Source organism: Salmo salar, chromosome 27, assembly GCF_965601325.2.
Source record: "Salmo salar chromosome 27, fSalSal1, whole genome shotgun sequence".
Classification (NCBI taxonomy): Eukaryota; Metazoa; Chordata; class Actinopteri; order Salmoniformes; family Salmonidae; genus Salmo; species Salmo salar.
In genome coordinates, this window is record NC_138317.1 from 27,386,496 (window position 1) to 27,407,185 (window position 20,690).

The 20,690-nt window shown below is 44.8% G+C and overlaps 2 protein-coding genes across 4 annotated transcripts; one reads left to right on the plus strand and one right to left on the minus strand.

Annotated features, from left to right (window-relative positions):
* Positions 1-471: 471 nt before the first annotated feature.
* klhl7 (kelch-like family member 7) lies at positions 472-6,513 on the plus strand. 2 transcript variants are annotated; one of them, XM_014178243.3, is made up of 13 exons: positions 543-1,402; positions 1,477-1,579; positions 1,711-1,804; positions 1,888-2,012; positions 2,105-2,280; positions 2,410-2,584; positions 3,885-4,027; positions 4,193-4,355; positions 4,772-4,849; positions 4,983-5,184; positions 5,393-5,490; positions 5,565-5,748; positions 5,829-6,513. In XM_014178243.3, the coding sequence occupies exons 1-13, from the start codon at positions 1,250-1,252 to the stop codon at positions 5,965-5,967; spliced, it is 1,833 nt and encodes a 610-aa protein (XP_014033718.1). In that variant the 5' UTR covers positions 543-1,249; the 3' UTR covers positions 5,968-6,513. The 2 variants fall into 2 exon arrangements, 1 of the variants encoding a protein (XP_014033718.1); XR_014382935.1 differs by lacking the exons at positions 5,393-5,490; positions 5,565-5,748; positions 5,829-6,513 and having other exon boundaries at positions 472-1,402; positions 4,201-4,355; positions 4,983-5,119.
* Positions 5,645-16,706, minus strand: aste1b (asteroid structure-specific endonuclease 1b). Of its 2 annotated transcripts, XM_082970198.1 has the most exons (9): positions 16,632-16,706; positions 15,941-16,203; positions 11,116-11,249; positions 10,865-10,997; positions 9,693-10,765; positions 9,271-9,496; positions 7,348-7,513; positions 6,989-7,266; positions 5,645-5,894 (listed from the first exon to the last, which is right to left on the minus strand). In XM_082970198.1, exons 2-8 carry the CDS (start codon positions 16,176-16,178, stop codon positions 6,999-7,001), a joined length of 2,238 nt encoding a protein of 745 aa, XP_082826324.1. In that variant the 5' UTR covers positions 16,179-16,203; positions 16,632-16,706; the 3' UTR covers positions 5,645-5,894; positions 6,989-6,998. The 2 variants fall into 2 exon arrangements, with proteins under 2 accessions (XP_082826324.1, XP_082826323.1); XM_082970197.1 differs by lacking the exon at positions 5,645-5,894 and having other exon boundaries at positions 6,617-7,266.
* Positions 16,707-20,690: the final 3,984 nt, after the last annotated feature.

Below are 20,690 nucleotides of genomic sequence, written 5' to 3' on the forward strand. Positions count from 1 at the left end.
CCCAATTTATATGCCGGAACTGTACAAATGCAATGCATAGCCATACGTTTTAGCTTTCAATAGTAAACAACACAGACATTTGACACGTCAGCTCCGTCTTTTTCGGTAGTGCATTTCAGTGGTATAAAGTACTTAAAGAAAAATTCTTTAAAGTACTACTTAAGTATTTTGGGGGGGTATCTGTACTTTACTTTACTATTTATATTTTTGCCAACTTTTACTTTTACTTCACTACATTCCTAAATAAAATAATATAATTTTTACTCCATACATTTTCCCTGACACCCAAAAGTACTTGTCACATTTTGACAGGAAAATGGTCCAATTCACGCACTTATCAAGAGAACATCACTGGTCATCGCTACTCTCTGATCTGGGGGATTCACTAAACACAAATGCTTCGTTTGTAAATTATGTGTGAGTGTTGGAGTGTGCCCCTGGCTATCCGTCAAACTATCTGGTTTGCTTAATATAAGGGATTTGAAATGATTTATACTTTTACTTTTGATACTTCGGTATATTTAAAACCAAATACTTTTTGATTTTTACTTAAGAAGTATTTTACAGGGTGACTTTCACTTTTACTTTACTCGGTGACTTTCATTTTCTATTAAGTTATCTTTACTTTTAGTCAAGTATGATAATTGAGTACTTTTTCCAACGCTGGGGCCTTTATGAAACGACAAACGGTAGGCTGGCTGTAAGAAATACACTTTTTCCAATTCAGAATGAAAACAGACAAACGGAGGCGGTCTGTAAACTGACGCTAGAGGGCGATATTTGACAGCCGCTGCTACTGATTCTACCACAACAGGGAGCCGGAAGAAGTGAGTGCCAGAGATACTCTGGCAGTGCTAGACAACACATAAAATCAGAACCCACTTTTCTTAACTTGTTCTGTCAGCAAACTAAACCAATATTATAGCCCAGCGGTTTACTCGCAGCGAGTCAACATCAAGATTAGTGTATATACGAGCTGGACATGCCTATGTATGTAGCTAGCTGCTGAACTGCACGCAGTCTATATAGCTAGCTAGCTAAGTTAGCGTAATTACTATCTCCAAAACAAACAGGGTGTGCTGTGCAGTGGACATTGGCAGCAGCAGACTGGGAGTTCTAGCTACTATTGCAAGCTAGCCAGTTTATCCATACACGTTATTATTGGTGCCTATTTTGAATTTCCTGTCTTATGAGGCTATTGACAACCCTAAGTTAACTAAATATACACCAAATTTAGTAGCCAGCAGCTATGGCCAGCACCAGCATGGCTTCTGCAGCTGTAACAGGAGACAAACCCTCAGGTTCGGGTTCTAAGAAGAAGAATGAAAAGAAGTTGGCTTCCAAAGAGGAGTCCAGATTCCTGTCCAGTATCATGGGCGTCATGAACAACCTAAGGAAACAGGTGTGTGCGTGCGCGCCGCGTGTGTGTGTGTGTGTGTCTCTAACAGTGTGTCTAACAGTGTGTGTTTTCTGCAGGGTACCCTATGTGATGTGATCTTGGTGGTTCAGGGGAAACATATTCCTGCTCACAGAGTGGTCTTAGCTGCAGCCAGCCACTTCTTCAGCCTCATGTTTACTAGTGAGTACACTACACACACACTCGCATGCACACTCAACTTTGTTGTAACCCTATCTCTTTCTCCCTTACCTCTAATCACCCAATGTGACACGTGTCTCTCTCCATATCTCTCTCTCCATATCTCTCTCTAGCCAGCATGATGGAGTCTACCAGTCACGAGGTGGAGTTGAGGAGTGCTGAGCCTGAGATCATAGAACTGTTGGTGGAGTTTGTCTACACCGCTCGGTAAGACGCGCACACACGCAAATGTCCGTCCATATGGGACACTTCAGACACAAAACACACCCCAAACCGTGTGTGTGTTTCAGTATCTCAGTGAACAGCAGTAATGTCCAGTCTTTGCTGGATGCAGCCAACCAGTACCAGATAGAACCTGTGAAGAAGATGTGTGTTGACTTCCTAAAAGAGCAAGTTGATGCAACCAACTGTCTGGGTAAGACATGTCTAAATTCTATACATCTATAATAGTGTCTCTCAAATTCATCTCCACACAAACACACTCCTTAACCTCTGGTCTCTCTCCAGGCATCTCTGCTCTAGCGGAGTGTTTGGACTGTCCAGAATTGAAGCTGTCAGCGGATGACTTCATCCATCAACACTTCACTGAGGTCTATAAATTGGATGAATTCCTCCAACTGAACGTCACCCAGCTCACACAGCTACTGCACCAAGACACACTCACTGTCCGGGCCGAGGACCAGGTAACATACACACACCAGGGTACTTTACCATGTTGTCATTAATGTGTGTAGATCACTGGCTCAAGTATGACATGCCCCCCCCCCCCCCTCTATTTCTCTCTCTACCTTTCTGTGTGTTTGTGTGCGTAGATCTATGAGTCTGCGGTGCGGTGGCTGAAGTATGATGTGTGTAACAGACAGAGTCACATGGTGGAGGTGTTGGGCTGTGTTCGCTTCCCTCTGGTGTCCAAAGCCTTCCTCTCTAAGACCGTCCAGGCTGAACCCCTCATACAGGACAACCCAGAGTGTCTTAAGATGGTCATCAGTGAGTACACAGCTGTATATGGGTCTTACTATAAACTGGGGTACCAGTGAGGATTTCCTACACTGGACAACTTGTTACAGCTTTTGATAAGTTGTTGATAATAATCTGCAAAACATTTTCATGTCATTACATTAAGATATATGTGGGATCATAGCTATGGTTGGTGCCTTGAAGGATATGTCCAAAATCGTGTGACATAAAACATTACTTTTCTGTCCTTGCATTTATGGCAATGTAAGTTGTCTTTATATCATATATTAAGCATTAATCAGTTATATTAGACATTGAACTTGAACCCTTTAAGAATCCTGGATCTAACTGTCAGTTTTTGTATAGAGATTTCAGAAATGCAGTGTAACTATATAGCACTTTGTAAATGCTTTAAAAAAGTAAATACTATTGAGAAATCAAACATCTCTAACCGAGAGGGACCTTACCTTGATACTTAAAACCTAAATCCATACTGTCATTAATGTGCTTCTTCAATCATTATGCATAATACTTGTTGGATTCGCATTTGGTATCCATTTATTCAATTTTTGATTCGTTTTTGTCAGAGATGTGACCACTTTCGTTTGTTTTCCGCCGCTTCAATTGAAGGGTGTTGCGCTACTCTGCTGCGGTAAAACCATGTGCGGTTATTATGATGATGACAACATCTCATGTTGGCTTCAACTTGGCTTTCCATACAAATCCTTCCTGTTTTTTGGTCACTTTATCATAACAGTGATGGTGAGATTAATGCTACTGCTATCCATGGCTTTATTATGTGTGCCTGCGTCAGCCACATCGGCTACAGAAACCTTGCCATGCATGCATCCAATCTATTTAGTCAGGCAATGTCCACATTATTCTCACATATTTTAGAATGTAATAATAATTTGAATATCAAGGCCTAAAAAATGCATTATTCTTAAAGTGATAAGGGCCTACTTTTTTTTTTTACACGTTTTGCATGCTTTTTGGGGGGAGGGGGTTCTATATAAGGCCCTGTACTGTATGTACAGTTATATAAATTATACAATTGTTTAACATTGAGGTCCTTGAAAATTACAATTAAGTGCCTGAAAAAGTCCTTGAATTTGACTCGCCAATGTCTGTATGAACCCTGCTTAAAGATGTGTGGCCCTCGGCCTAAGGGGGAAGTATAAGTGGAGTTATGGGACAATTTGCATATATGTGGAACTGCATTTAAGCTGATATTTTTTGTTGTTTCAAACCATTTTGACGTGTGGATCCCAATGTCACACATTGGCCCCATTATTTATGTGGGTGTGTGTAACCTCTTTTGTGTATCTAGGTGGGATGCGGTACCACCTGTTGTGTCCAGAGGATCGTGAGGAGTTGGGAGAGAACAGTCGCCCGCGACGTAAGAAACACGACTACAGGATTGCTCTGTTTGGAGGCTCGCAACCACAGTCCTGCAGATACTTCAACCCTAAGGTACACAAACACACACACACCTTTGTAATCCTACATGTGCTTCAACTCAAAGAACATTACGTCACTTAGATAAGGCCAGTCTGTAGTCCATCTGCTCTCATTCAAGTATGTGGGGATGTTAATCAAACGGCTGAATCATTTCAAGTACGGGCCGTGTGTGTCCAGGACTACAGCTGGTCAGACATTCGTTGTCCGTTTGAGAAGCGGCGTGATGCCACGGCGGTGTTCTGGGATAATGTTGTTTACATCCTGGGAGGATCTCAGCTGTTCCCCATCAAGAGGATGGACTGTTACAACGTGCTGAAGGACAGCTGGTACTCCAAACTAGGTACTGGAAAGTGTGTGTGTGTTGTATTAGTGACTGAAATGGGAGTAGTGTGACTTGTGTTGCAACACAGAAAAATGTGTGTGTGTGTGTGTTAGGGCTGGGTGATATATTGTGAAAACCAGTATACCGTCTATAAAGGTATTTTGATACAGTGCTAAATAGATTAAAAGTTCTACAAATTGGACTACTTCACTATCAGTTTTGTCCTAGTTTGGTTGTGTATAAAACCATCAGAATGAAGAAAGCCCATTAAAATCACTTGGAATACATTTTTTGCCATTCTAGGGTCATTCCCTATTCATAAAACATTTAGTATTCGGTATCTTTTAATACCATCAAATACTCACTCCCATGTGGTCTAAAATGAGAAAAATATTTTGTGTGTTTGTTCTTACATTTTCTCTTCTGTAAACCAGGCCCCCCTACACCACGGGACAGTCTGGCTGCTTGCGCCTCTCAGGGCAAGATCTATACCTCTGGAGGGTCGGAAGTAGGTGAGTTTCACACACACACCGGAGAACAGGGAAGTATTGGGCTGATGGCTTATCTATATTAGTATTGTAGCGTACCATTGTATTGAAGTGTTTGTGCTCCTTTCTGTGTGTCTCTGTTCGTCTCTCCCTCCAGGCAGCTCAGCGTTGAACCTGTTTGAGTGTTATGACACGCGGTGTGAGTCATGGCAGACCAAAGCCAGTATGTTGATGCCTCGCTGTAGCCACGGCAGCGTGGAGGCCAATGGGCTCATCTACGTCTGCGGAGGGTCCCTAGGCAACAACGTCTCTGGGAGGGTCCTCAGCAACTGTGAGGTCTATGACTCCGTTAAGGAAGAGTGAGTCTAATCACACATACTATGGCAGCCCCCCGCACCTCTCTGATTCAGAGGGGTTGGGTTGAATGTGGAAGACACATTTCAGTTGTACAACTGATGAGGTATCCCCCCCTTTCCCTTTCGTACGTACGCGCTCACATACACACACACTCCTCTAGAAGTTAATAACTAGTTAATAAATGTGTGTATCTTCTGTGTGTGTTTTTAGATGGAGGGAGCTGAGTGGGATGAGGGAAGCCAGGAAGAACCACGGTCTGGTGTTTGTCAACAACAGAATCTACGCTGTGGGAGGAATGAACGGACTGGGTATGGCGCACACACACACACACACACACTCTGTAGGGTATGTTTGGGGTATATTTATATGTGTGAGTGTATAGGTGGGCTGGACTCGGTGGAGTACTATGACATCGCCAGGAATGAGTGGCACGTTGCCGCGGCAATGCCGTGGCGTGGGATGAACGTGAGGTGTGCTGCAGTCAGCGGAGTGATTTACGTACTGGCAGGTTTCCAGGGGGTCGGACGACTAGGACACATCCTGGAGTACCACACTGACACTGACAGGTACACACACACACACACACACACATTTGTGTATGATTTCCTGTGTGTGTTTTATCTTACTCCTGTGTGTGTGTGTGTAGGTGGGTGACATGCAGTAAGGTGAGAGCGTTCCCCGTCACCAGCTGTCTGATCTGTGTGGTGGACACCTGTGGAGCCAAGGAAGAGGAGACCGTGTCAACACACACTCACACAGTACCCCCATCATCATCCACAGCATAACCCAGGGTCTTTAAAATGTTTTATCTGTTGTGCTTTTATTTGGAGGACGAGAGCTGGTCAGTGTGGTATGAAACTGCTGTAGTGAATCATGTTGAAGCTTCATATTGACAGAAATCATAGAGAACACACTCTTTGAGGCGAGGGAAAGTACTAACATGAAAGTCACTCAGTGATGATTGTCTTCAGACAGAAGCTCATTGTTAAAGCGACAGATGAACGACTGATCTAAGAGCTCTCAGCCTCAACAAACATGTTTTTTATCAGACCTGGGTCAAGTACTTGAAAGTAGATAGCACTTTTGGAACTAATCCATTGGTTGTATTTTACCGTGTAAATGAAATCAAGTGCAGCTCAAGAATTTGAAAATATGATTCTATACTATGCATTTTATGCTATTGTGTGTATTTAATTGTACTGTTTTATATTGTACTGTAATGAAATGATGTAATGTCTGAGGTTATAGAAGAAACATTAGCATTTTTACTACTGTATGTATGTGATGACTGTTAACATGAAATTGAAAATAAACAGAAAGCTGGAACTGAACATGTTTTTATTTGGTTACTAATAGTTAAGTAACTCTTACTATGGTCTGGTTGGGTTGCTATGTGGACATTGAGACTAATGATAAGAATGATGCACATCTTCATTGAGTTTACACATTTTATTAAAAACAGTTCAAAGGCTCAATGTTTTGTGTAAACTCATATGCTGACAAGGTGACATCAGCTGCTTGTTAAGAGGGCATTCGCTGCCGTAAAGGCCTCATGAAGGCCATACGTATACATACTTTATATGTCCTAATTAAAAGGAAGAGTTTCATTAGAAATGTTAATTGTTTAGAATTGTCATTGAAACGCAGCATTCCCTGAGTGGGTTTAAATCAATGAATTAATGCTTCCTAAAATAGTGTACCAATACCACAGGCCATCTCTTTCTTTTCATCCCACTCTCTTTCTCTCTAAGCTGTGAAAAGAGGAATGTTTATTTATGAGCACCATGTTGACTAGAAAGAACCTACAGTAGTCTCCTCACTCTTCATCCTCTTCCTCAGTCATCAGCAGAGCAAACCTGTTGTTTATCTCCTGGGAGGAAGGGGCTCCTCCCCTTCTCCCTCCTCCTCCTCTCCCCCTCTTCCTCCTCCCTGATGGTAGTGTATTTAGCGTGCAGTTCTCCAGAGCAGCCAGTAGGGAGCGGTAGATATGCCCAGAGAGAGGAGCTGCAGCCAGAACAGACTCAGGAGAACAACCCCCTCTCAGACGGCCAACCAAACCATGGACCAGACTACCACTGAATAACCTGGGGGACAGAGGGACAGTATGGTTCAAATGAGTAGGGGCAGTTTGTGTGTGTGTGTGTGTGTGTGCTTGCGTTACCTACCATGCTGTGTCTGGTTCAGGCAGGGGCAGACACAGCAGCTGGTTCAGACTGAGCACACTCCACAGGCAGGCCTGCCATTGGCTGAGGGAATGAGCCACGCCCACATCAAAACCCCGCCTATCTCCTGGCCGCAGGCGAAGCTTCATCCACAGGTTCTGTTCTGCGGCTGAGTTAGAGCGAGAACTGGTTTAGTATGTATGTTGGTGTACGAAAGACAAGACTGTACAACCAAATATTTGGGCACTTTGCAATGTGATGTTTTTTTGTGGATCTACTGCTCAAAAAAATAAAGGGAACACTAAAATAACACATCCTAGATCTGAATGAATGAAATAATCTTATTAAATACTTTTTTCTTTACATAGTTGAATGTGCTGACAACAAAATCACACAAAAATAATCAATGGAAATCCAATTTATCAACCCATGGAGGTCTGGATTTGGCGTCACACTCAAAATTAAAGTGGAAAACCACACTACAGGCTGATCCAACTTTGATGTAATGTCCTTAAAACAAGTCAAAATGAGGCTCAGTAGTGTGTGGCCTCCATGTGCCTGTATGACCTCCCTACAATGCCTGGGCATGCTCCTGATGAGGTGGCGGATGGTCTCCTGAGGGATCTCCTCCCAGACCTGGACTAAAGCATCCGCCAACTCCTGGACAGTCTGTGGTGCAACGTGGCGTTGGTGGATGGAGTGAGACATGATGTCCCAGATGTGCTCAATTGGATTCAGGTCTGGGGAACGGGCGGGCCAGTCCATAGCATCAATGCCTTCCTCTTGCAGGAACTGCTGACACACTCCAGCCACATGAGGTCTAGCATTGTCTTGCATTAGGAGGAACCCAGGGCCAACCGCACCAGCATATGGTCTCACAAGGGGTCTGAGGATCTCATCTCGGTACCTAATGGCAGTCAGGCTACCTCTGGCGAGCACATGGAGGGCTGTGCGGCCCCCCAAAGAAATGCCACCCCACACCATGACTGACCCACCGCCAAACCGGTCATGCTGGAGGATGTTGCTGGCAGTAGAATGTTCTCCACGGCGTCTCCAGACTCTGTCACGTCTGTCACATGTGTTCAGTGTGAACCTGCTTTCATCTGTGAAGAGCACAGGGCGCCAGTGGCGAATTTGCCAATCTTGGTGTTCTCTAGCAAATGCCAAACAACCTGCACGGTGTTGGGCTGTAAGCACAACCCCCACCTGTGGACGTCGGGCCCTCATACCACCCTCATGGAGTCTGTTTCTGACCGTTTGAGCAGACACATGCACATTTGTGGCCTGCTGGAGGTCATTTTGCAGGGCTCTGGCAGTGCTCCTCCTGCTCCTCCTTGCACAAAGGCGGAGGTAGCGGTCCTGCTGCTGGGTTGTTTCCCTCCTACGGCCTCCTCCACGTCTCCTGGTGTACTGGCCTGTCTCCTGGTAGCGCCTCCATGCTCTGGACACTACGCTGACAGACACAGCAAACCTTCTTGCCACAGCTCGCATTGATGTGCCATCCTGGATGAGCTGCACTACCTGAGCCACTTGTGTGGGTTGTAGACTCCGTCTCATGCTACCACTAGAGTGAAAGCACCGCCAGCATTCAAAAGTGACCAAAACATCAGCCAGGAAGCATAGGAACTGAGAAGTGGTCTGTGGTCACCACCTGCAGAACCACTCCTTTATTGGGGGTGTCTTGCTAATTGCCTATAATTTCCACCTGTTGTCTATTCCATTTGCACAACAGCATGTGAAATTTATTGTCAATCAGTGTTGCTTCCTAAGTGGACAGTTTGATTTCACAGAAGTGTGATTGACTTGGAGTTACATTGTGTTGTTTAAGTGTTCCCTTTATTTTTTTGAGCAGTGTATTTGTGTGTGTGTTTGTGCACACGTTTATGCGCGTACCTGTGTGTTTGCATGTGTGTACACTGCCCCTACCTGTGTTCTGCTTCTGTCCAGGATGAGTGTTCCGGGCCATCTCTCCATGGACCATGCCCAGCAGCAGAGCCTGTACCTGGGGTAGAGAGGGAAAAGGTCTGGCCTCTCTCCTCCAGAACCCAGTCACTCCAAGGGCCAGCCTAAGGTGAAGAGGTAGGGGGGACAGAGAGGACTCCTTCACCCCCAGAACATCATACAGCACTCCCAGCCGCACTGACACAGGAGCCTATAGCGAGATGGAGCGAGAAAGAGGGAGGGAGAGAGAGAGAGAGGGAGGGGTGGGGGGGTAGTAAAAATCAAAAAGGAAGATGACACTATGGACAAAAAAGTAACAATCTTGGAAAAAATGTAGACTGAGTATGTTGTTATGGTTACCAGGCATAGTGTGTTGCTATGATTACCTGCCAGAGAGTTATGGTTACCTGGCAGAGTGTCTCAAGGTGTAGCCTGGTTCCAGGGGTCCGTGGCTCCACCTGGCACTTCCTCAGGTTCAGATCGTGTCTGTCGTACTCCTCCACAAACACACTCATACGTCTGTCACTCTCCACAGCGCTAGGGGCGTTGTTCTCACCCTGACCACTGCCTGAGGAAGGCTCTGCACCCCCCTGACCCACTCCCTGTTTCTGCCCTCTGCCCCTTCCCCTCCTTCCACACTGCCTTCCTCCCCTCCCCCTTTCTCCCTGTCCCTCTACCTGGGTCTCCTGTCCACCTTGTCTCTGGACCCTGTGACCCTCTCCCCACCCTGTCTCTCCCCTCTCCCCCTGCTCCTGATTGGCCAGTAGGATCCCGTAGAGGGCCTGTCGTATGGCCGTGGCACTGCAGTGGCTGCTGGGTAGTCGGCTGTTCTCCACCTGAGGGATAAGCAGCACCCTCCTGAGCTCCAGGACATCCAGCACCAGGGGGGCCATCGCCCCGCTCCCTGCGGCCCAGCACAGCCACTCTGGCAGCGGGCAGGGAGTAGTGGCCCACAGCCCCTCTGGCGACCTGGATGAGCCTCCAGAGAACCAGGTAGAGAGACGGCTCTGAGGGGTCAGATGGTACTCTTGCATGCCTGACCAGAGCACAGAACACAGGCCGGACATCTCTCCTCCTCTCCCTGCTCTTCCTCTCCCCCTTCCTCCTCTCCCTCTCTCTCCTCCTCCTCTTTCTACTCCTCCTGTCAGTCTCCCCACCTCCTCCAGAGCCTCCTCAGGTCCAGGGAAGGAGGAGAGCCAGAGAAGGAGGCCCTCTATATGGGATGGGCTCCCTCTGCCTCTGCCTCCCCTCTTCCCTCCCGTGGTTAGCTGAGGGAGGAGTGTGTGTATGTGTTTGTAGGTTTGTTCTGTGGTGTAGTCATTCCCTGCCAGGACAGCACACAGCGGCAGAAGTTCCCGGTTCATTCCCCTGAAGTGCTGGCACATCCCACGGACCGTGTAGCGTCTGGCTGGGATGTAGTGATTTGGAGGTGAACCACTAACATTGGCCCATTGGAAGAACCGGAACGGAATATAACCACCTGGATATAGAGGCGGGAGAAAGGGATGAGAGAGAGGAGGGGGGAGGGGTAAGATAAAAACTGGAAGGAGACATCACTTCCTGGTCTGGCTCCACCCACCTGGCAAGTCAAAGATGTAAAAGTCACTGTCATTGGTCAGAACTGGACAGCCCCACTGATTGGCCAGGCAGGCAATCTCCCAGTCTGCCTCGGCGGGGCACTGGACCAACGGGACACCTCGCTGGGAGAGGACCTGAGGGAGGGACAGAAAAAAAAGAATGTGATGTGAAAAAGGAGAGGAGTGGTGTGTATGAGTTCGCCTGTATGTTGTATGTGTGTGTGTCTCTGGGTCCGTCTGTGTGTGTCTGTACCTGGATGAAGACGTGTCTTGTGAGGAGGGGGAGGACGGAGCCGTGTCGGCCCCGGGACAGAGACTCAGCCTCTTGGATCTTACTCTGCAGCCGCTGCCTCAGGGTGGACAGCTTCTTATCACTGGGGTCCATGCCTGACGCACACACACCAGGGTTTCCGTTAGGAAAATGTGGCGCTGGACAACGTGACCGGGAAGATTTCAATTTTCGGCCTTTTGAGAAATCTATCGGACCCATATGCATTGCGTGCATAAGGGGCGTCCACCCACGGTGTTCAGAATGACAGAAATCACATTTAGATTATGGTAATGCAGCTTAACAGAACATGCAACTCATGTAATGAAGCAGACAATAAAACGTAATTTGCAAACATTTGCCAATATTCAATTCACAGGAAAACACCATTCTAAACAGCGCACCTGGGAAAACACCATTCTAAACAGCGCACCTGGGAAAACACCATTCTAAACAGCACACCTGGGAAAACACCATTCTAAACAGCGCACCTGGGAAAACACCATTCTAAACAGAACACCTGGGAAAACACCATTCTAAACAGCGCACCTGGGAAAACACCATTCTAAACAGCACACCTGGGAAAACACCATTCTAAACAGCGCACCTGGGAAAACACCATTCTAAACAGCGCACCTGGGAAAACACCATTCTAAACAGCACACCTGGGAAAACACCATTCTAAACAGCACACCTGGGAAAACACCATTCTAAACAGCGCACCTGGGAAAACACCATTCTAAACAGCACACCTGGTAAAACACCATTCTAAACAGCGCACCTGGTTAAACACCATTCTAAACAGCGCACCTGGGAAAACACCATTCTAAACAGCACACCTGGGAAAACACCATTCTAAACAGCACACCTGGGAAAACACCATTCTAAACAGCACACCTGGGAAAACACCATTCTAAACAGCGCACCTGGTTAAACACCATTCTAAACAGCGCACCTGGGAAAACACCATTCTAAACAGCGCACCTGGGAAAACACCATTCTAAACAGCACACCTGGGTAAACACCATTCTAAACAGCTCACCTGGGAAAACACCATTCTAAACAGCACACCTGGGAAAACACCATTCTAAACAGCTCACCTGGGAAAACACCATTCTAAACAGCACACCTGGGAAAACACCATTCTAAACAGCACACCTGGGAAAACACCATTCTAAACAGCACACCTGGGAAAACACCATTCTAAACAGCACACCTGGGAAAACACCATTCTAAACAGCACACCTGGGAAAACACCATTCTAAACAGCACACCTGGGAAAACACCATTCTAAACAGCACACCTGGTAAAACACCATTCTAAACAGCACACCTGGGAAAACACCATTCTAAACAGCACACCTATGAAAACACCATTCTAAACAGCACACCTGGGAAAAAACCATTCTAAACAGCACACCTGGGAAAACACCATTCTAAACAGCGCACCTGATAGCGGTTATAAAGCAGGGGAATTTAAAGATGCAACAACTAGAATGGGTTGTTAATATGACTAGGATTGTGCCTAAAGGAAGTTCATATGAAAACCAATAGAACAGGAGTGAAATTGCATAGCGGTGGATCCAATAGGGAAGTAAATGGAAATACATGTGCCAAAATTATACACTGCTCAAAAAAATGAAGGGAACACTAAAATAACACATCCTAGATCTGAATGAAAGAAATAATCTTATTAAATACTTTTTTCTTTACATAGTTGAATGTGCTGACAACAAAATCACACAAAAATAATCAATGGAAATCCAATTTATCAACCCATGGAGGTCTGGATTTGGAGTCACACTCAAAATTAAAGTGGAAAACCACACTACAGGCTGATCCAACTTTGATGTAATGTCCTTAAAACAAGTCAAAATGAGGCTCAGTAGTGTGTGGCCTCCACGTGCCTGTATGACCTCCCTACAATGCCTGGGCATGCTCCTGATGAGGTGGTGGATGGTCTCCTGAGGGATCTCCTCCCAGACCTGGACTAAAGCATTCGCCAACTCCTGGACAGTCTGTGGTGCAACGTGGCGTTGGTGGATGGAGTGAGACATGATGTCCCAGATGTGCTCAATTGGATTCAGGTCTGGGGAACGGGCGGGCCAGTCCATAGCATCAATGCCTTCCTCTTGCAGGAACTGCTGACACACTCCAGCCACATGAGGTCTAGCATTGTCTTGCATTAGGGGGAACCCAGGGCCAACCGCACCAGCATATGGTCTCACAAGGGGTCTGACGATCTCATCTCGGTACCTAATGGCAGTCAGGCTACCTCTGGCGAGCACATGGAGGGCTGTGTGGCCCCCCCAAAGAAATGCCACCCCACACCATGACTGACCCACCGCCAAACCGGTCATGCTGGAGGATGTTGCAGGCAGCAGAATGTTCTCCACGGCGTCTCCAGACTGTCACGTCTGTCACATGTGCTCAGTGTGAACCTGCTTTCATCTGTGAAGAGCACAGGGCGCCAGTGGCGAATTTGCCAATCTTGGTGTTCTCTGGCAAATGCCAAACGTCCTGCACGGTGTTGGGCTGTAAGCACAACCCCCACCTGTGGACGTCGGGCCCTCATACCACCCTCATGGAGTCTGTTTCTGACCGTTTGAGCAGACACATGCACATTTGTGGCCTGCTGGAGGTCATTTTGCAGGGCTCTGGCAGTGCTCCTCCTGCTCCTCCTTGCACAAAGGCGGAGGAAGCAGTCCTGCTGCTGGGTTGTTGCCCTTCTACAGCCTCCTCCACGTCTCCTGATGTACTGGCCTGTCTCCTGGTAGCGACTCCATGCTCTGGACACTACGCTGACAGACACAGCCAACCTTCTTGCCACAGCTCGCATTGATGTGCCATCCTGGATGAGCTGCACTACCTGAGCCACTTGTGTGGGTTGTAGACTCCGTCTCATGCTACCACTAGAGTGAAAGCACCGCCAGCATTCAAAAGTGACCAAAACATCAGCCAGGAAGCATAGGAACTGAGAAGTGGTCTGTGGTTACCACCTGCAGAACCACTCCTTTATTGGGGGTGTCTTGCTAATTGCCTATAATTTCCACCTGTTGTCTATTCCATTTGCACAACAGCACGTGAAATTTATTGTCAATCAGTGTTGCTTCCTAAGTGGACAGTTTGATTTCACAGGAGTGTGATTGACTTGGCGTTACATTGTGTTGTTTAAGTGTTCCCTTTATGTTTTTGAGCAGTATATAATTGCTCCTCTCTGTACAGAAATAAATTCAATTATTCAAAATACTACACCAGAATGCATTATTTAGCCACAGAGGAAACAATGATTATTAGCTTAGTTAAAAAAAATAGCTGTGGCTTGTTTCAAATCATAAGCTCGTAGGCCTATGCCTATTTGCAAAGTCCGCAACTTGGGCAGCACGCGTGGCAATAGGCCAAGCTGGTTATTGAGTTGCGGGTGTCAGTGGAAAACATCTCAAATATGTGTGAAGATAATGTGTCTTGAGTTTAATTTAAAATGTTGAGACATGAAGAAGGGGAGGGGTGTGTGGCGAAGATACTGTAAAGGCGAGTCTCTCTCTTGCGCATTCATTGTTTCATTGTGTGAATTGTTTACCCTTTGATTATATATTTTTTTAATCAATTCCCCATTATATTTGTCACCAGTAGTTAATCCCCGTCATTTGGTTACATCAATTTCTGTTAATTGACTTAACTGTTAGTTGACTTAACTTTTAGAATTTTGTTATTTTTATTCAGATGTTTATGATTAACCATTTGATAATGATTTTGAGAAATGAAAACTTTATTATTGAAATGAAACGGTTCCACGAAAATGTGCATATGAAAATCATAACTGGCACGCAGAACGGTAGAAATGGTAGGATAAATTGTAATTTTCCCCAAACTTGAAACTTACGCGCCTTTATAAAATAATTGCCTCCACGTTTCCATGGTCAGATTTTGCCTATAGGCTACTTTGAAGCAATGTAAGACATGCCTCATAATATGAAATAAAACATTCAGGTTTCAAACAATTAAGTATGTTTTCGAAATGCATACTGCCTCCAGCTCACATTGTAAAGTGGTTGGTGACCCACTGATAGCCTGTTGCCTGCACTTCAATGGTGAATGGGTGGCGCACTTCAATTACCAGTTGAGAAATAGAAAAACTATTTTTAATTTTGAACCAAAACAGTTTTTGCCACGATATTACATTTGGAATTGTTGCGCAATGAATGGGCTTATAAAAGCACGTTTTACTCTAGCAGCAACCAGCTGAGAATCTGCAGGATAAATCCCTCTCAAAATAGGCTCTAAATGCTGTGCGCAATTATGATAGTTGTGTTGGATAAATAAGATATCAGATGACTAACGAAAATACACAAAGGCCAATTTAATTCCACTAAATTATGCAAATTAACCTATAGACCGATAAGCATGACAGTCAAAAGTATTTACATGAATTAATAAAAAAGCGTTATTTTGCAATGGGATTTGTTTTTCTCCAGGTCATTTTGGCCGGCAACAGTTTTATTTATCGCCTTTGAATTTTTGGGGGGCGGCCAAAAGCCGGCTAACATAAACCCTGACACACACATCATCATCATCATCATCATTGACGGTCACTGGAGTCGATCATGATTTTTCTCCTAGTGGATTTTATTTATGGGGCTTCAGAAGTTACTGATGAGGCCGATTCGTGAGCCACAGATCCTGTTGCACGCGCACACACACACACACACACACACACACACACACACACACACACACACACACACACACACACACACACACACACACACACACACACACACACACAGACACACACACCACCTCCTCCTTACCGCCATCCAGCACCACATAAGGCAGTATGTTGCAGGCCTCCAGTGCAGAGATGAAGGTAGACAGTAGGGCAGCGAAGGCATCGTAGTCCCCTCCGTGTGCCTGATCCAGTCCATGGTTTAGATAGAGCCTGAAGAACAGACTACAGCCATCTATCACAAGTCTGCTGTCTCTGAACCTGACGTCCTGGAACAAGCCCCTGTTACCCTCCACATAGCTGGTCAGACCATGGACACCCATCACATCACATCATATATAGACTGCCCTGGAGGGAGAGAGTGAGAGGGAAGGAGTGTTGCGAAAGATAGGGGGTGTGGAGAGAGAGATAACGGTTCTTACAACCAATTTTACACGCAAGTATACAGAGTTACATCAACAGGATTAAAGTATAAACAACAGGATTAAAGTATAAACTATGTACTCTTGTCTACACTACACATTATTGCTATTCTGGAGAATGTGTTCATCCTGATCTTGTTTAGGGGCTGACTGTGGTCAGGGAAAAACATATTTCCTGGAAAAGATTTACGTGACGAGGCGCAGACCTTGCTATTGTATTAACGTGAAATATAAAACGACACAGATATATATGAACTACATGAGATATAATCCAGACGTTGCTGTGCATATTGTATTGACGTGAAATATAAAATGAGACAGTTAAATATGCACGTTAATTATCATAAAACTCACCAGTTTCACTTCAAAAGAACCTCCCCTATCGACATGCCAAGTTTACTTCCTGCTACGTCAACACAAGCGCGAAAGGAACCATGGGAGATTGAGTTTCAAAATGTATTTTTATTTAACTAAGCCAGTTAAGAACAAGTTCTTATTTTCAATGACAGCCTACCCTCAGCCAAACCCTAGCGATACTGGGCCAATTGTGCACCGCCCTATAGGACTCCCAATCATAGACAGTTTTGATACAGCTTGGAATTAAACCAGGGTCTGTAGTGACACCTCCAGCACCGAGATGCAGTGCCTTAGACCACTGCGCCACTTGGGAGCCCCTAAATCCACTTGCTAAATTCATTGCATAAAAAACCAACCCATTGCAAAATAAAATATCACTGAAGATTCTATGTAAAAGAGTTGTCTCCTTGCAATGCATCAGTTCACTGTTCGGCTGGCCTTAGGGTGACCACATTTAAAATACCCAAATGTGGGACAACAGGATGATTTTGCGAGTCATTCGCAAGTCAGTGTAGTCTAGATTAATATTTTTTGTGTTGAGCACAGTCATTGCTGTTGAGAGAGGGCTGCAGCAGACAGAAGGCAGCTGAGTTTACTTTAGCCAACACAGAAAGGGAGAGAAACTGAGAAATAGTCCTAATCATTCAAATAGCTTCGGGAGAGAGGATTGAAAGATGTGCTTTCTTTCTAGGTAGGCTATATAGCTAGCTCATCCGTCTTCCGGGGGGAGATCAAATTGGCTATGTCTGGGACGGTTCAAACAGGACCATAGATACACCATTCCAGTGGAGGCTGCTGAGGAGAGGACGGCTCATAATAATGACTGGAACAGAGCGAATGGAATGGCATAAAACACATGGAAACCATGTGTTTTATGTATTTGATACCATTCCACGGATTCCGCTCCAGACATTACCAAGAGCCCATCCTCCCCAATTAAGGTGCCATCAAGCCCCTGTTCAACGTTCATACAACAAGGTATACTTTACATCAACAAATGTTAAAAAGCAATGAGGCTGATGCAACAGATCAGAACGCTTAAAATGTTGATAAACAATTATTTCTTCACATTATAAGCACAGCAATGCACACATGCCAGTAGGCTATGCTCGAATGTTCCTAAATACAATTAGCGGGAACACACAATTCTAAAAAGCGCACCACATATGAGAGTGGTTTCATGTAACAGAGGTGAAAATGTCCCATAGAAATTTAGAGAGGGTAAATCTACAGATGCAATAAACAACACCAGGATTGTGAATGCTGACTGTCTCCACTCAGATTGCATGGTGGGTGACGTGTCGGGTGCACAGTTGCAACCTGGTATCAGAGCATTTCGTATTATTCCTTCTGTAAATCAGAGTACTTTTCGTATGCTATGTATTACTTTGTGGATATCCAGCACCCATTTCGTATGATATGTTGTGAATTCTAGCTAGGGGGCTAGGTGGTTAACGTTAGCTAGCTGGCTAAAGGAAAGGGGGATACCTAGTCAGTTGTACAACTGAATGCCTTCAACTGAAATGTATCTTCTGCATTTAACCCAATCCCTCTGAATCAGAGAGGTGTGGGGGGCTGCCTTAATCAACATTCACGTCTTCGGCCCCAGGGGAACTAACATTAGCTACACTAGGGGTTGGGGTTAAGGTTAAGTTTTGGAGTTAGGTTAAAGGGTTAAGGTTAGGGTTAGGGGAAGGGTTAGCTAAAAGGGTTAAGGTTAGGGTTAGGGGAGGGTTAGCTAACATGCCAAGTAGTTGCAATGTAGGTAAAAAGTAGTAAGTAGTTGAAAAGTTGCTAATATGCTAAAGTTGTCCTTGATGTGATTCAAACTAACAACCTTTAGGTTGCTAGATGTTTGTGTTATTCGCCCACCCATCCACCCTGACCTTAGGTTTTGCCTTAAGTAACCATCTGTCTTATGTAACAATAACAAACATGACAATATCACACAAATTTGAGTGTCACTGATTTACTTTTACTATGTTACGTCTAGTATATGAGACCAGGCTGCAAATATACATAGCTTATATAGCCTAAATGCCCATTTATGCTTGATCCAAAAATGTGGTCGGAGGCTCAATATGGATGGTGTGATGCAATTGCGGAGACTCCGGCAGCATGCAGAGGCCAAATTGATCTCCTTACCTCTTTGCCATGCACCTCCCAAATTTTGTAACAATGCTGAGGGCTCTGTATAGCTCAGCATTGACATGATTGGTTGACTGTAGGTGAGGGTGGGAGGTCTTGTATAAACACAAAATCACTTCCTTGAGAACAACTCTGCACTGCTCTGTGAAGTGCAAGAGGTATGAATGCCCTCACTTCTGCAGAGGCCATATCACTGTAAATGCTGCATGGCCAATGCAGACATCTGTGCCTTTTCGAGCCAATTCATGCTTGAATCTAAAATGTGGTTGGAGGCGCCATATGGATGTTGTGATGCAATTGTGGAACCTGCAGAGGCACTCAGAGGCCAAATTGAGCTCCATACTGCATTGCAATGCACCTCTCAAATGTTTTAACAATGTGGAGGGCTCTGTATAGCTCTGCATTGACATGATTGGTTGATGGTAGGTGAGGGCTGAAGGTCTTGTATAAACACAAACTCACTTCCTTGACAACTTCCTTCACAACAGCTCTGCGCTGCTCTGTGACGTGCAAGAGGTATGAATGCCCTGACTTCTGCAAAGGCCATATCACTGTAAATGCTGCACAGCCAAGGGAGATGTCAGATTACCAAGCAGCGCCTTTAACCTAGGCTACAATTTTACATGTAGGAAAATGATTTATGTAGGCTACATTTAGGCAAAATAGATTTAAATATACGATTTAAATGTTGGCCTTTTAGAGGCAATTTTTTTACATGTGAATTTCTGGCTCAGACAGCCCCATTTATCTATTTCAGTTGTAGGCTACTCTTATTAGCCTTTTAAATTACTGTGAATGACCTAGGTCCAAGAATAGACCCATGTTGCCATATGAAAACAGTAAAAAAATATATATCTATATTTGAATTTGGGATGGTTCATCTTCAGTTTGTGACAATTTAAATTACACTTTTGGATGATTCTGGGATGGTGATGAAAAAAGTTAGTATTGAGCCCTGTATGTAGCATTGGCCAGAAAGTTGAAGTCAGACTAGAGAGCTTCGCTTGACTTGGGCCGGAGCTGTCCGGGGCGCCATCCTGGCACCTCCCATTTTTGGGGAATTGCATACTGCCTCCGTTGTAAAACAAAGTGAACTATCACCGGCCTGGATTCACATACAGCAGCAAAAAAAGGTTGATCAAAATGCAATGAAGGCGGATTTGCATTGAATAGCAATGGAGAGTGCATTCATATCCGCTTTGTTCAATCTTTTTTGACACTAGTCTGTGAATCCGGTGTATGCGTGGAGTTTGAGAATGCGCAGGATGGTTCCTATGGTCATGAAAATTCTATTATTGTATTATTGTGTTTTCCTTTTTAATTATATTATCTACATATCAGCAATGATCAAAATTAGGCCAACCCTTCAGGGCGTCTGTGTGTGTGGGTTGTGCAACATCTGCGTGTGTACCACTACTAGTGGGCAGATGACGGAGGAGAGAGATTTCATCAGCAGGTAGCCTATAAAATAATGATAGACTAACTAAATAGCTAATTCAAAACATAATAAGCCATGCTACAACTATCTCGCTAGTTAACGTTTTAGCTATAGGACTAAGCATTAAATGTAATTGACTCATTGTCGCCTTTCCACTGGCACTGTTGAGAAATACATCGGACACGTTATTTGAAAGCTGGGATTCCCCTCTATTAAAAACAGTAGGCAATGTAATTCAGACACATAACACATAAAAAAATTGACAAATAGCTTACATGGCGTGCATATATATCTCCCATAAAACATTAATATTTTACACTTATAAGGTTATAGATAAACATGTCTTAGTTAGCTACCTTGCTTTGAATTAATTACTTTTAATTTATACCTTTATTTAACTGAAGTAGCCTACCTTATCCATTTTATCCCTGATTCATTGAATGAGGGAATAATTATATAAAGACATGAAA